At 39.0% G+C, this 14,552-nt stretch overlaps 1 protein-coding gene across 1 annotated transcript in view; it reads right to left on the minus strand.

Annotated features, from left to right (window-relative positions):
• Positions 1–2,251: 2,251 nt before the first annotated feature.
• The window catches only part of SLC34A2 (solute carrier family 34 member 2), a 128,256-nt gene continuing 115,955 nt past the window's right edge, over positions 2,252–14,552 (minus strand). Inside the window, exons 11-14 of the mRNA XM_086964010.1 lie at positions 12,086–12,253; positions 9,415–9,531; positions 9,208–9,332; positions 2,252–4,437 (exon numbers count right to left, since the gene is read on the minus strand). Of these exons, the coding sequence (XP_086820136.1) occupies positions 3,889–4,437; positions 9,208–9,332; positions 9,415–9,531; positions 12,086–12,253 (959 nt within the window). The 3' untranslated portion in view covers positions 2,252–3,888. The remainder of the gene's footprint in view (positions 4,438–9,207; positions 9,333–9,414; positions 9,532–12,085; positions 12,254–14,552) is intronic.

Here is a 14,552-nt window from a genome sequence, read left to right on the forward strand (position 1 = left end):
ATACTTTGCTTACACAAACATTAATACCTTTGCCACTTTATATGCCTGTTGTACAGTGCAGTAGACATGCAAAGTAAAAAAATACAATATTTTTCATTTACCCTGTGTTGCAAAGTAATGCAAAACTGCAATAGCACTACTTTAGGGCTACTTGCCAGTGCAAAGCACATCTTGCACTGGAAAGTAAATCCAATGAACATTTTGCACTAGTATGCATCACTTTTGAGATGCCAAACTGATACAAAATGTCAGTGGAGCTGACCCAGTGTGTCATCTTTCTATTATACAGCTGCCTCCAACACAAACATCCACTTACTTCTCTCAAGAACACTGGACACACAAGTGAGCAATACTTGCAAGTACTGACACCCATCAGGCTGAGCATTACTTTTCAAACTCCCTTTAATCCATAAATACAAAAAGTGCAAACTCAGGTGACAGTGGTGAAAGTGCAAACCACTTCTACTGATGCCTAAGTCTCCACCGTGATGGCATCCACTCATTTCACATAGAACTACAATGCAACATGAATAAACCATTTTAATACTCTCTCCATGAACTTCTAGTGGAAGAACCTTGACTAATAGGTCTGTGCACACAGACCTAACAATCAATATCCCCAAGGCAATATTGACTGGGTGACGTACGTGCCTGCCATGTGTCAGCGAACTCACCAAAGTCCATGTACCGTAACATATTAATTTAAACAACAAAAGAAATATCTTTTGGGAAAATACACTATATCGATAGGTGAATGTCACGGCGTACTGGAGCACTTTCTTAAATTCAAAATAAATAATTTTCTTTGCAAAAGTAACATACAAGTATTATACACCAACGATTAAGAAAAAACCTAAGGGACTCAGAGATCAGTGTGCTTGACTAAACGAACAAAAGTACTTTTTGGATAACAATTTATCGTAAGTCTCTAGGGGCCAGATGTAGGAGCCCTAATACCGGTCGGAAACGGCCGATTTCGGCCGTTTCCGACCGGTATTGGGGTTTTCAGATGTAGGGGGCTGAAAAATACAGAATCGGTATATTTACCGATTCGGTAAAATTACCGATTCGGTAAATTACCGAATCGGTAAATATATCGATTCTGTAATTACAAATGTAGGTGGCACAGTTTACAGCGCCACAGGCCCTTAAGAGTCGGTATTTTACCACACAATCCTATTGTGTGGTTAAATACTGAATTCCGGTCTGCATGCACATCTGTGCATGCACACCTGTGCAATGTGACACACAGACATGCCCTTATGGCATGTATGTGTGCCACATTGCACACAAGCCTGTACTTGGGGTGCTAGAGGGTGTCAAAGTGACACCCCCTGCACCCTTGCAGGATTCGGTATTTACCCATTCTGTAAATACAAAATCGGTATTTCCCATTGATTCCTATGGGCTTCAAAGCCTATAGGAATCAATGGGAAATACCGATTCTGTATTTACAGAATCGGTAAATACCGAATTTTACAGATTCGGTAATTCAGATTTTAAAATTACCTACATCTGCCCCCTTCCCATTTACAGATTTTTAAATACCGAATCGGTAAAATTCGGTATTTAAGAGTCTGTAAATGGGAATTACCTACATCTAGCCCCTAATGAGGACTTTTATGGTGTACAAACTTTGACTCTCACCGTTTCGTCCTTTTTGGCTAATGCTGGCCCCACAATTTACTTTAGACAGGTGCAAAAAGGTAATTTTGCAAGACTTGGGGGCATATTAGCAAGAACCTTGTTAAAATTATCGCCGTTTTAGCGGTAGGAAACTGCAGCTAAAACTGCGATATTGGGCTTGCTAATATGCGTTATAGAATTCCAATAGAAGCCCAGGCTTCTATTGGAATTCTATAACAATTTTGCAAGCTCATTATCGCCGTTTTAGCACCACTAAAATGGCGATAATTTTAACGAGGTTCTTGTTAATATGCCCCCAGGTTCTGATGAAGATCTTAATTGCAGAAAATGTCAAATGGATCAGCTTCTCACAAAATTCAGAGAGATACTGGGATTCTACAACCTTAACATGAATATTTCAACAGAACCCTTCACACTTCGTGCAAGCTCTCATGGGCCTCCTGAAGATCAATTTAGAACAGGACTGTTTTCAGGTATAGCCCCCACTGCAAAGTGCGTTCATTCATTCACAAAGTAAAATGCATTTTCCTTATGTTTTCAGCCTTTTCTTTTTGTCGTATTCTCTCATCGGACGCCAATCTATCAATAAAAGTCTACGAAGGGATACATTGAAAAAAATGTATTGCAAATAGTGTACAGATTCATAATTTGTGCAGATTCCATTACATACATTATAGATAGAAAAAGATTATATATTTTTACAATCCAGTGTTTCTGCAATTTATACAACCATTAGACATAATAGTTTTTCTGCATATAGCTTAAAATAATAAGCACGAAGTCTATATAAAAATATTCTAACTGTACTTATTTGTGCTGTACAGTGAAACAATAATACATAAGTACAATGTGTTTGCGCTGTAGTCAAGCACATAAGTTCTGCTAATGTGCCAATGTAAATTGCTGAAAAATGCCATTCTTCTGTGCCGTAAATTGTTGAATGCATATCCTTTTGATATGGCAAGAGTTTGGGCAAGTTAAAAAGAACTACTACTAATTCTTCTATGTCTTGTAGAGATGCAGAAGAAATAAACAGTTCTTCACTGTACATTTACAGGGTACTGCTGGAAGGAGATCCCTGAAGATCTGGCCTTCCAATTTTTATCTGTCGCAATTTTATCACAAATCTTTGTGCTTTTAATTGTGGTATTCTGAGGCGAAAGTAGCATTATATTGATTCTCGAAAAAGGAAAGAAATAACTTCACATTCACTGCAATTTACAGGTCTGGATTTGTCAACACCCCAGCCTCTTGGCATAGGTTCAACCAAAAAACTATTAATCTCTTGTTACAAAATAGTGCATGTACCCATACATTATTGTAATGTGAAAATGTGCAGAACATTATTCATATGTACACAGTACATAAAGTCTGATTTCAACATTGCCAAAGACTACATACAGGATATATACAATATTTAAATATGCATTAGTATCAAGTATCAACTTGAACTGCCTTTTATATTAAATTTCACTTATTTACAGCCCCTTAGCTAAGTTTGGTCGCATTTACAATATATACAGTACTCTGAGAACTTCGCACTTGACTCGAGGCGGATCTTGCCTTTAGTACACTTTAGGAGAGGTTCTCACGGATTATGGTAGTCAGGCTCAACAGAAATCTTACCAATCATACATGTATAAAGACTAACCTACTTTGTCATCTACTCTTGTTGACTTTATGAGTGGGCTTTGAGTACTTTCTTTTTCACGTCACCTGAAAGACGTAAGGCTGTCATTGTTTAATGCTCCAGTTCAGCTGAACTAGATTCTCAAACCCCAGGGTGTTGCTGTGGGAACAATTAGTGAGCAGAAATATGATTGGGAAAAATTAAGCTAACTAAGAAGGAAGAGCATTAACTGGTGAGCAGGATATGGGAACCCTTACACTCACTGGACAGCTCACAATTTTACTTCGAGCCATTACACATTCACTAATAGTCCCTCTTTGATTACATGTTTGACTAGAGGATCCGCAGAAATGTACATCTCACCAGTCATTCCTTGAAGTGGGAGGGAGTATATTGCAGAATTAACTCATTCTGCTTCCTAGTTCAGACAAACCTTTAGAGTACCTTGACCACCCTTCTCAGGAATAGCATCCCCTAGGAAACCTCACTTCTAAATTTGTTGTCATCCTCTTTTAGGCTGCTTCATTGATAAAAAAATAAACACCAGGCGCATCCAAATAGAATGAGAGTTCATCCTGAGATAAGGTTTAGAAGTTCAGGAACTATTGTCTCTAGAAGCTTGTTTTTAGCTCATTTGGTTGCATATGCTTCTTGTGGGGTAGTTCATCATCAATCGTAACAGCATTTTCATAAACCTCTAGAGATCTGGGCAGGTTTTCCTTTGTCGGTGCTTCGGACTCAGTTTTTTTGCAGCACTTACAGCAGCAGTGCTGTCCACAGAACAATGTCATTTGTGACACACGCCTGTCCCAGGGCTCCAGAGAGCGCATCCACTTGGGGAGGAAGTCCCAGGTTTTCAAGAAGGGTGGCAGCACTTCGGGGCACTTCTTCTGCATCACATTGATTACAATTGCTGTGATTATGAGGAGCACGATGGGCACACATACCCCCACCAGGACTCTCCAACCTGCTATTGAGAGTCCAAAGATGATTAAAGGGATGAGGAAGAAACAGAAGATAAGATACACAACAGCAAACCATCTGTAACTCGCTGTCATGTCTCCCAGCCCCTTGGCCAGGCGGATGGGCAGGCGCGTGAATGGGATCGGGTACCAGAGGAGAATCCCAGAAATATTGAAAAAGAAGTGGCATAGTGCAATCTGAAAGGAAAAGAAACACATAGGTTATTATAAAGTAAATTGAGGAATTGTACCTCCTTTTTCTTAGGGTAGCAGTGAAATGTGTTTTAATGTTCTTTCGTTTCATGACTTTGACCTGAGTTATTTGTTTGCAGCGAGAGTTTCTACTTTGCACACTGTGCAACTGTCAATCTGGAGCAGTTTAGTGAAGAATACCTTGAAAAATCCTTAATAGGTTGGGTGAGGGGGCCCTTTTATATGAATTCCATCACTGATATCACAGAGGGTTATTCATTCAAGAAAAATTTAAATTGACCCTCGGTCAGTATTACATATTTTCAGAAGAACACTTCTAGAAATGTTTTGTGAACTCCTGAATATGTCCATGCAAAAGCTGTTCTGTAGTAATGATTGTAACTAAAGCACAATTGGGAATAGCAAATAGCTTTCCCATTGCACTTCACTTGGTGTTTTCTTCACTTTTCTCCTCATTTTACAGAAAAGAAACACATTAGTGCATGCGGACCTGTCACGCTTAGATGTATTTGAATTTGTTTGTTTAGTCATATGGAAAATACCTTGAAACGTATTTACTGCTAACGATGACAAGAGTAACGTTCTGACCCCACAAACTCACAAGTCTGCCAGTATTTCCAAATCTGCCACAATACCCCCCATGATGCCACACTATGGTAATACTACATGGGAGTAAATCACGCTACAAGTGCAAATTCTCATTCAGTGAATTTCAAAGGTGAATTTTGTTTGTAATTTAGGCGATTTGCAAATGTTTACAAGCACAAATGTCTAGGTGAATCTGACCAGTAATGCCTGGATTAATGCAGCAATATGAGACATATGCACTTAGAATGCATCTACACAGGTTAAAAGCACTGCAAGACCACTGTTTTAATAGTGGTTACAGGTATATTGGAAGCAACAGAAAATCTGTTGACCACTTCAAATAAACACAATAGCCTCACAAGCAGATTATTTCTGCCCAGTTACCCCGTTCTTTACCTCTCTCTACAGTTTTTGGCTCTTCAGATAAAGTTTCGAATAAAAATGAAAAGGCGGCGTAACAGAAAATAGAGGGACAAGGTAAAAAAGTAGAAGATTTGACTTCAAAAAGTAAAATTCACAAAATAGTAAAAAACGGAGAAACACCCATTTGGGTTAGGGAGAACTTTAGATTAGGTGTAGGTTAGGTTGCGGTATTAGGGTTAGGCTAAGGTATGCATGATGGATGATTTAAGGAAAAATGTGCAGGTTAGAGTTCGGATGGCTGTAAAGGTTAGTGCTAGTATTGGGATAAACGTAAGGTAGGTGTTAGAGAAAGGCTTATTGTTAGTTTTGGACAGGGTTAATAGACAGGGTTAAGGTTTGGTTAGGTAAAGGGTTTGTGTTAATGTTAAAGTATTGGAGTGCTAGAGTGCTGGAGGCTTTACGTGGCTGTGTAAGGGATGGTGTAAGAAGAATGTGCACAGGAGCTTGTGTAAAGGTATTTCCCTACCATTTAAATTAGCAACGTTTGTATAGAGGAAATGAAGGCTAGGATCAATAAGTGGTTTGGAGAAAAATGTGAATGTAATGTAATGTGTGTCTAGCTACAGTTTACAAATCTAGTGGCAAAAACGTGTGAGTCATATCTTTAGCTCTACTTATTTGTTTTTGAACTACACTTTTTTGTATTCTGTTTTATACTCAAACTGAGAGAAAGGCAGCATAAGCTCAGGCTTCGATAATGTGGGGCAGTAGGTGGCAAGACATTGCTAACTCTGAATTTCTTCCCTGATATTTCTCTTTCAGTCCCTCTCTGACTGTCTTCTCATTCTTTTAGCTTACTGACTGGCCCTGATTGCTCTTAGTGTCAACCTCTGACTTCTCTTCCATCCTACAACCCTGGGGTTTGCACCAAGGGTATCCTTCTGATGTCTGTGCCTAGAAAAGATTAGATTTTGAGAAAGATGTGCATTACAAGCAAACAATATAGTATAGCACAGCTCTGCACAATACATCATTACACAACACTGTACAACATCACATGACATCCTGCTAATTTTCCTCACACAGACCACATTGTTCACAAAGCAGCACAATTGCTGCTTGCAAAAAGGGGGAAGTCTGGGCCAGCTAATTTTGATTACTTAAGAAAATCAACATCTTATGTTATTCATTTGCAATTGATTTCAAATCTGATTTCTTGCTCAATAGAATTCTTCTACCAACCCATTCATAAGAAGATACTAGAGCAGGTCATGTCAGTCTAGGAGGTCTGATATGAAGTTGCAAAAAAGCAGTAAAAGCCAGGCTTGCTCTCTAAGAGCACTTCAAATGTGCAGATTCACAGACTATAGCCAGCCAATCAGTAGCTGTCTAGGTCATTCTGGAAACATTAAATAATTACGTATGCTTTCAGTCTGGCGGTAGCTAAGACCTTTTCATTTTACTAAATGATATGCATATCATGCATGCTTAAAAGGGGCTTTCAGCTAGCTCTTGTCATCCATTAGTCTGTTGTGTCCTTCACATTTAGCTTTCGCCCACTACAGCATACAGCATGGGGCAAAATTTCAGCCTACTTCAGAGATTGGTTACCTTCAATGAGCACATCTGCACACAATGTTGTCGCCTTCAGTTCCAGTGTTTTTGTTTTTACTTTATAATTACTGTAGTTTATCTGGCTGCTGGATTTTACTGCATCACAGATTGCATCCATTTGAAACTGTTCAGTATAAAGTTATTGTCTTTTTACCATGCATGCAGTATACAAACAAAAGCTTCAATATTATACATGTGAATTCATAAGTGGAAAATTCTTCAGAACACGTTTATTCTGGGCTCAATTTAATCAATGGTTCTTTAATAAGCGTTGCCCATTAGCCTCTGTGTGTGTTTAATTGCAGCAGTTGAAACACTTTTTCTTATTTCCTTGTTCGTTCTTTCTTTCTTTCAGTCTGCCTTGCTTCTTTCCTGTTTCTTTTAATTTGTTTTTTTCTTCTTTTGATTTTCTTTGTTTCATTTTTCTTTGTTTATTTCTTACTTTCTTTCTCCCCTTCTGTCTTGCTTCTTTACCTTTCTCCCTTCTTTATTTTGCTCCTTTTCTTTTCTTCACTTACATCTTTCCTTCTTTCTTTCATTTTCTCCTTCTTTCTGTCCTTTCTTTCCTTCCTTTTCTTTACCTTTTTGTCCTTCTCTTTCCGTCCTTCTTGCTTTCTTTTAGTCATTCCTCCTGTCAGTCTTGCTGCTTTCTTTCCTTCTTTCTTTACTCCTTTACCTCTTTCTTTTCTTTTTTCTTCTTTCCATCCGTCCATCTTTCCTTCTTTATATCCATCTCTGCTTCCTTCTTTCCATCTATCTTGCCTTCTTCCCCCTCTTTCTTTCTATCTTTCTTGCCTTCTTCCCCTCCTTTTTTCTTTCTTCTCTTATTTTGTTCCTTTCTTTTTCGTTCTTCCTTCCTTCTTTCTTTCCTTTCTGTTTCGTTCCCTGCCTTCTTTCCAACTTGTTTTCCTTCTTTCTAACTCTATCTTCTTTTCTGCTTTCTTTTCATCTTGTCTTCTTTCTTTCCTGCCTTCTTCCCTTCATTCCTTCATTCTTTTTTTAAAAAAGTTTTCTTTCTTTAAGGTAAGGTGCCATAGCCAATGGCAGAACGTTTTTTTTCTTCGGTCTATGTTATCCAAGCTTTTTTGAGTTTACTGAAATTATGTGAATGGCATTGTTACGCATAGGGATTTCTGTCAGGCTTCATCCTTTTGTCTGTGGTCGTGCCATTTACATTTTTCTCCCACGCACTCAAGCATTAAGGGACAATGCATCAGCCCGCTTAAGCCATTGGCTGACTTCACTAAGAATTACGGCATGCGGCCCTTTCAAAATCAGCCCATCAACACAAAGTAATTCCCTTCAGTGCCAGGGAGAACTATCGTAATATGTGCTTGTATGAGACCCAAGGTTTTTTTTTGCCTTTATTCAATGTTTTTTTAATGAAAAACACTTAGCAGCTTTCTGAACAATAATGTCCCACAAAAACCATGACAAAACAAAACAAGAATTGTCAGACCTATTGGCTTTGCCAATACTAGTTTCCATCTAGACAGCTCGTTTCTCTTTAGTGATCTTGCTAAGAATGTGGGTAATAATTTATGGCTACCATCATTACACCGCCCTAGCCTGAATGCAAGAGACTTCACAGTATAATATTGGGACCAGAAGACTTTTGAACAACAGGCGGCTATTGCACCTGGCTTTCAGTGACAGCGACTGCAAGATGACTGATCTTGTAGCTGCAGTGGTGGTTCTCTAAAAATTTGATGAGCCAATTGCCCTTTTGTGCCTGGGGTAGTAGAAGCTGAGCAATGCACTGCATCTGTTCCATGGCAGCAACCACTGATTACAGGAGGAATGGATATGGGACAATGGAATATTTTATACTCCTAATAGCTCTTTTGTTAAAGGGTCACAAGCTTCCCTATTCCTCTCAGTCTCAGACACCAATAAACTGCACTCAGCACCAGCTTCTGCTTCTAACGCAGAATGAACCCATCACAGGAAGAAGTGGGCAGGCAGAATATGCAACTGAGGGTCTCAGGATACATCGAGAACCTCAAAGTATCACCTATTATATTACTGAATGGCACAAGGCCTCATAGTGCTGATAAGTACCTTTCACCCTAGATTCAACAGCTCTCTCTTATTCCACATAAACACTTGTTGCATTAGTACTGATTGCTGTATCACTGGGTATTTTAGTCCATGACATCTCCAAACAAAAAAGTTTAGAAAATAACCAACCTGCAGTGAGTTCGCTAAGCTCTCACTTGGACTGGCTAGCGCCGCGAGGATAGCTGTTGTCGTTGTGCCAATGTTAGAACCCAGCGTCAAGGGGTATGCACGCTCAATGCTAATGACTCCAATACCTTGAGAAGACAAAAGGAATACTTAACCTTTGATCTTGAGTTTTGGCAAACTGATTCTACACAGCAAATGGCAAAGACTTACCAACCAGAGGTGTAATAGCAGATGTAAAAACAGAACTGCTCTGAACAATAAAGGTCATTCCAGCGCCAACTAACATGGCCAAGTATCCTGTGACCCAGGCAAAAGGGAATGGGAAATCTGAAATAAAAATAAATAAAGTATGATTCGGATATTAATAGCATGCTTCTGAGTCAATTTACCTTTCCAATAAAGGTCCATTTAGGGCTGTTTGTGCTATTCCAATTTCTGATTGCAATAATAAACTTGCATTAAATACAATTTAAGTTTTACAATTCCAAGATACTCTATTTGCACAGCTGTTGTATCACCCATTACTTCTCATCTTGCCTCAGACCTTTGACTGCAGTTCATTCTACGCAACCAGGTTCCTAACGTTATCCTATCTTATCCAGTCAACATATAATTATTTCCTCTAATAAACAGGAGCTCCTAACAAATAAAAGGCCAATGCACATACTTTTTAAGGTTCTAGGTGTCACCCAAAGGTAAGATAAGGTTAAGGAAGTGGAGGTTTGGGAAAAAAGAGAATAATTATGTACCTTCACCCAAAAACTCCCAAAGCTGTAATTCTGTACCTTTGGGTTTGTCATAGAAAATGAGTTAAATTAATATGAAATTAGACATTTATGTATATTCATAAAAAACTCCCAATTATTTCCGAGACATTAAAACACACATCAATTTATTTTTACGAAAGGTTTAAGTGAGACCATAGACTATTATAAAGTGATCTACAGTTCAGTTTCACAAAGGCAATAGGTTTCAGTGAGGGTAACCTTAGCTCACCACAGGGAGGACAGCCTAAGCGACAAGGCAAACCCCACTGAAGGAGCATTGCTGAATTAACAACGAAATGCCTGCAAAGTCCAAACCAAGTTCAAGATAACATTTAATATTTCTTATCAAAAATAAGATAAATATCATCCAAAAAGCACAAATCTAAAAGTTATAGGAAAGTGAAAAAGAAACACCAATACACACTTCTAGGAAAAATATCGGATTCAGAATTATTGGATAACTACAAACAAAGAACGATGCTTGAATTGCAAACTTGAATTAAAAAAAAGAAAACACAGGATTACTTCACCAAACTCAGGATGTGCTGAAATTTTGAATTCTCCTGCCAATAACATAGTGGCCGGAAAATACACAATTATTTTGTGTCTATGTGGCTTAACCTCTGAGGTACATACAGCAGCCTTTTGGAAAAATAGCAATTTCCCTCTATCACACAATGGCATTGGAGTCGTTGGAACAATCTCACTTTTGATTGGCTTACCTTTAATTTTAAGGTGGGAGAACAACATATCCTACTGTATGTGGAAACCAGCCATAAACTTGCTCAGTGTGGTGGATCACTCTCTTGTACCTTATATGGTGTGTTCTCATGAATTTTTGCCTATCCTTACAAAGTGATTTATGACCTGTGCGAGGTACGTGTAGTGGCTCCAGCGCACCACCTAAGATGTTATGACAATTGCTCTATGGCAAAGTGAATTGTATGGTCCATGTAACATTATGACAAGTGCCTAGAGGCACAATTATGTCTGTGATTCTGGTATAATGTGTTTTATGTGCAATACAAAGGATATTTTTCTATAGCCTTGTGTGGAGTCTCTTTTTGTGGTGTGCCTAGTGTGTCACTGGTGTGTGTGTGTGTGTTGCTCAAATGCTTTAGACACTACTTCAGGGATAAGCATGACTGCTCTGCTAAGCTAGCAAGAGGGTGAGCATTGTTACTCCCTTACACAGACTAGAGAGGTGGGTTCTGCCTGGCTTAGGTGCATAGCCTAGCCAACCAGAAACATCATTTCTAAGATACAGGAATACCGCTAGATATACTCTTAAATGGCTTTGTGCGTTACGTCGCATGTGCCGAGACCAGCCAGGTGATTTTAAGGACTTCCTCCCTTCTGTAATGTATTATTGTCCCAATCCACCAAGAACCAAACCAAACGATTTCGGCCGTTACCGACCGGTATTTGCAAATGGAGATGTAGGGGCCTTCAAACATTCAGAATCTGTAAATGTATCGATTCGGTAAATTGACCGATTCTGTAACATACCGAATCGGTAAATATACCGAATCGGTAAATCCAGATGTAGGTGGCACTGAAAACAGTGCCACAGGCCATTACCGATTCGTTATTTACCATGTAATTCTATTGCATGGTAAATAACGAATACCTGTGTACATGCACATCTGTGCATGTACACCTGTGCCATGTGGCACACATACATGCCCTAAGGGCACACAAGGCAAAATCAGGGGTGCAACAGGGTGTCAAAGTGACACCCTGTCACCCTTGCAAAATCGGTAATTGACATTGATTCCTATGGGCCTCAATTACCGAATCGGTAAATACCAATTCGGTAATTACCGAATCATACAGATTCGGTAGAAATTACCGAATTTTTACCTACATCTGATTTACCGAATCTAGAATACCGATCGGTAAAATTGGGTATTCTAGAGTCGGTAAATCAGATTTACCTACATCTGGGCCCAAATGTCTCTCATGAAGTAAGCATTGAAAATGATGCATTGTCGATCCGCACACACTCACGTGCCAGATGGAACTAGTGTAAACAATAGCTGCAGCATATTACTTGGCATGGTACCACTGCAATAAAAATATTAGGAATAATATTTATTATAATTACAAATTACCTGTGTTGAGGACCTTTTTAATAACAACTGCAACTTGTCCTTTAAGCATCGAATTTAGGAGCTTGACAATTAATATCAGACATGTGCAGAGAGCAAACAAGGACATAGCCAATAGAATCAGACCAATCGCCAGGTCTGGAAGGTTTGTATTTGCAAACATGTGCTGACCTAAAAGAAAACAAAGCAAACATGGGCCATGGTTAGTTAGTATTAGGATTATAGCTTGGTCATGTTCAGAAACTGGTATTTGATCTTAATAAACAGTGTGATATCCTTGATACTTGTTTAGCCTGGTGGAACTTCAGAGCACCTCAATAGGGTCTAAAGTTAATAGTGAAAGTTCTGGGGCAGAGGGGTAAACATGCAGATTTATTTTCAGGCATTCCATCTACCCTGTGTGAAATGCAAGACCTTTGCTAGAGTTTACATGTGTTTGTCCCTATAATGTGGACTCAGGACTGCATTTTCTGTTCACTGTTGCTGTGCACCTGTGGCAATAAGTGTGATTTCTTCTACTTGTTCGCAGTCAAACGAGAGGGAGTTGGAAAAGTATTACATATTTACAGGTGCCCAAATTACTACTTTGCTGTATTTCTCAGAAGAGAGTGAAAAATGGCTTGCTGGACACTGTATTTTAATCTTCCCCACCAAATTAAAACATTTTTGTAAATTCCCAGTCATATCATTTCATCAGATTACGGGCCTTTTCTATAGAAGCATTCATGACTTTTTTCCCCAATATATTGTTATAGTTTTTTCCAAAAGTATTGTTGAGAATTTAAACATTATCACCTCATTTATGTACATTATTACACATTGGCGGCTCAGACTCCACCAGAGCTCATAATGCATCAATTTAGTCCTTTGTAGGGTTATGTTATAATATGTTATTATTTCTACTTTGCTATTTGATCACTTTCCTGAGACAAGAGAATTGCTAAGGAATGAAAGAACCACTTTCCTATAGTCACTCAGGGGCAAATTCATAATAGTGTTTTCTTGTGGGTATGTGACTTACTACAAGGTGCAAGGGCAACACAACGCTAAAGTTAGATTGTTCAAGTCACGCAAGGCCACTTTGCATGGCCCTGAGTGGCTTGATAAATCTAGAGTAAAGCAGCACAGCTCAAATTGCTGCATTGCATTACTCTGTCCCAGGGAGGCATACCATGGGTGGAGCATAGGTGTCGCCACGCATCCACCCCTGGCTTTTGGAACATTCCCAGATTTACCCTTACTGGTAGACCTGGGCATGCGTCATAATGCTACACATCCCCAGAGGAGGCGTAACGAGGAGAAATATCTTTACATGTGTGCTGCAATCTGAAGCACACATAGAAAGAGGATTATTTTTGTGCAGGAAGGGCACCGTTTCTGCACAAAAACAATCCTGCCTGCATTGCAGGCTCCCTAGCACCACAGTGCAAGGGTGTCTGTGTTGGAGCTAGGAAAAGACAAGAATGTGGTGTATAATGTGATACGGCACAATCCAGCCCCTTTCCCTTTCACACAGCGAAGTGCAGCAAGGTGTCTTGAGTGCGTGAAATTATGATAAACCTGCTCATCAGTTTCTCCTATATAACCTATATCTAATTTTACTGAGCAGCAATTTGAATCTGCGGGATTGAAGCCCATAAGAAATGGAGCTCTGTGACACAAGAGTGCTTTAATTTCTGATGCAATAATTCTAGAGCAGCCACTACATTCTCCATGAAGGTGTCCATATGGTCTAAACTGGTTCACCTCTCAAAGCCGCCCAGACTATCCCAGTGAAGAAAAGACCTGCTAATAATTGAGCCTTTAATTGAAAAAATAGCAACTTAATAAAACAGAACACTCTAGTTCGGTTCGCCTTGTGCATACTCATATACCTGCATGTATGTATATTTTGATGAGAATGAAACAATTAAACATCTTTGCAAAACAAATCTTTGGGCTGTCAAACACGTTTGTATAGAAATGTAATGGGCCATAGCATCGTCACTCTCCAAGAAAAAGTACCAGAGAGAGTTTTAAGCAAAGTACAAATAATGCCAATCAAGATACCTGGATTGAACATATGAGTCCATTCTACCATGATGCAGTTCAAAATCTAGGCTTGGAAAGTAAGCCCACAGGAGGGCTTTTAAGTAACACTTAAGAAGATTGTGGTCACATCTTGGTAAATATATCAGCGAAATTCATAATCCTTTTTGTTTTTTTCTTGACATATTATTGAAAGGCCTAAAATACATACGCACCAACAGTAATGCACCTTTGAAAAGCACTGATGTATCAAGGTTGATGTACATGTAACCAAGGTATGGTCAAATAAAAAAAAAATAGAAACTATAGAAGTTTTCATACTTATATGCAAAACAGAATGAAAAGAAAAACAAATCAAAATATCAGGTGGGGATGGTGTGTGCTAGGGAAGGGGTGACAGTACAATTCGAGGTTCACAGGCAACAATGATTGGATAGTTAAA

Source organism: Lissotriton vulgaris, chromosome 3_2 (assembly GCF_964263255.1).
Source record: "Lissotriton vulgaris chromosome 3_2, aLisVul1.2, whole genome shotgun sequence".
NCBI lineage: Eukaryota > Metazoa > Chordata > Amphibia > Caudata > Salamandridae > Lissotriton > Lissotriton vulgaris.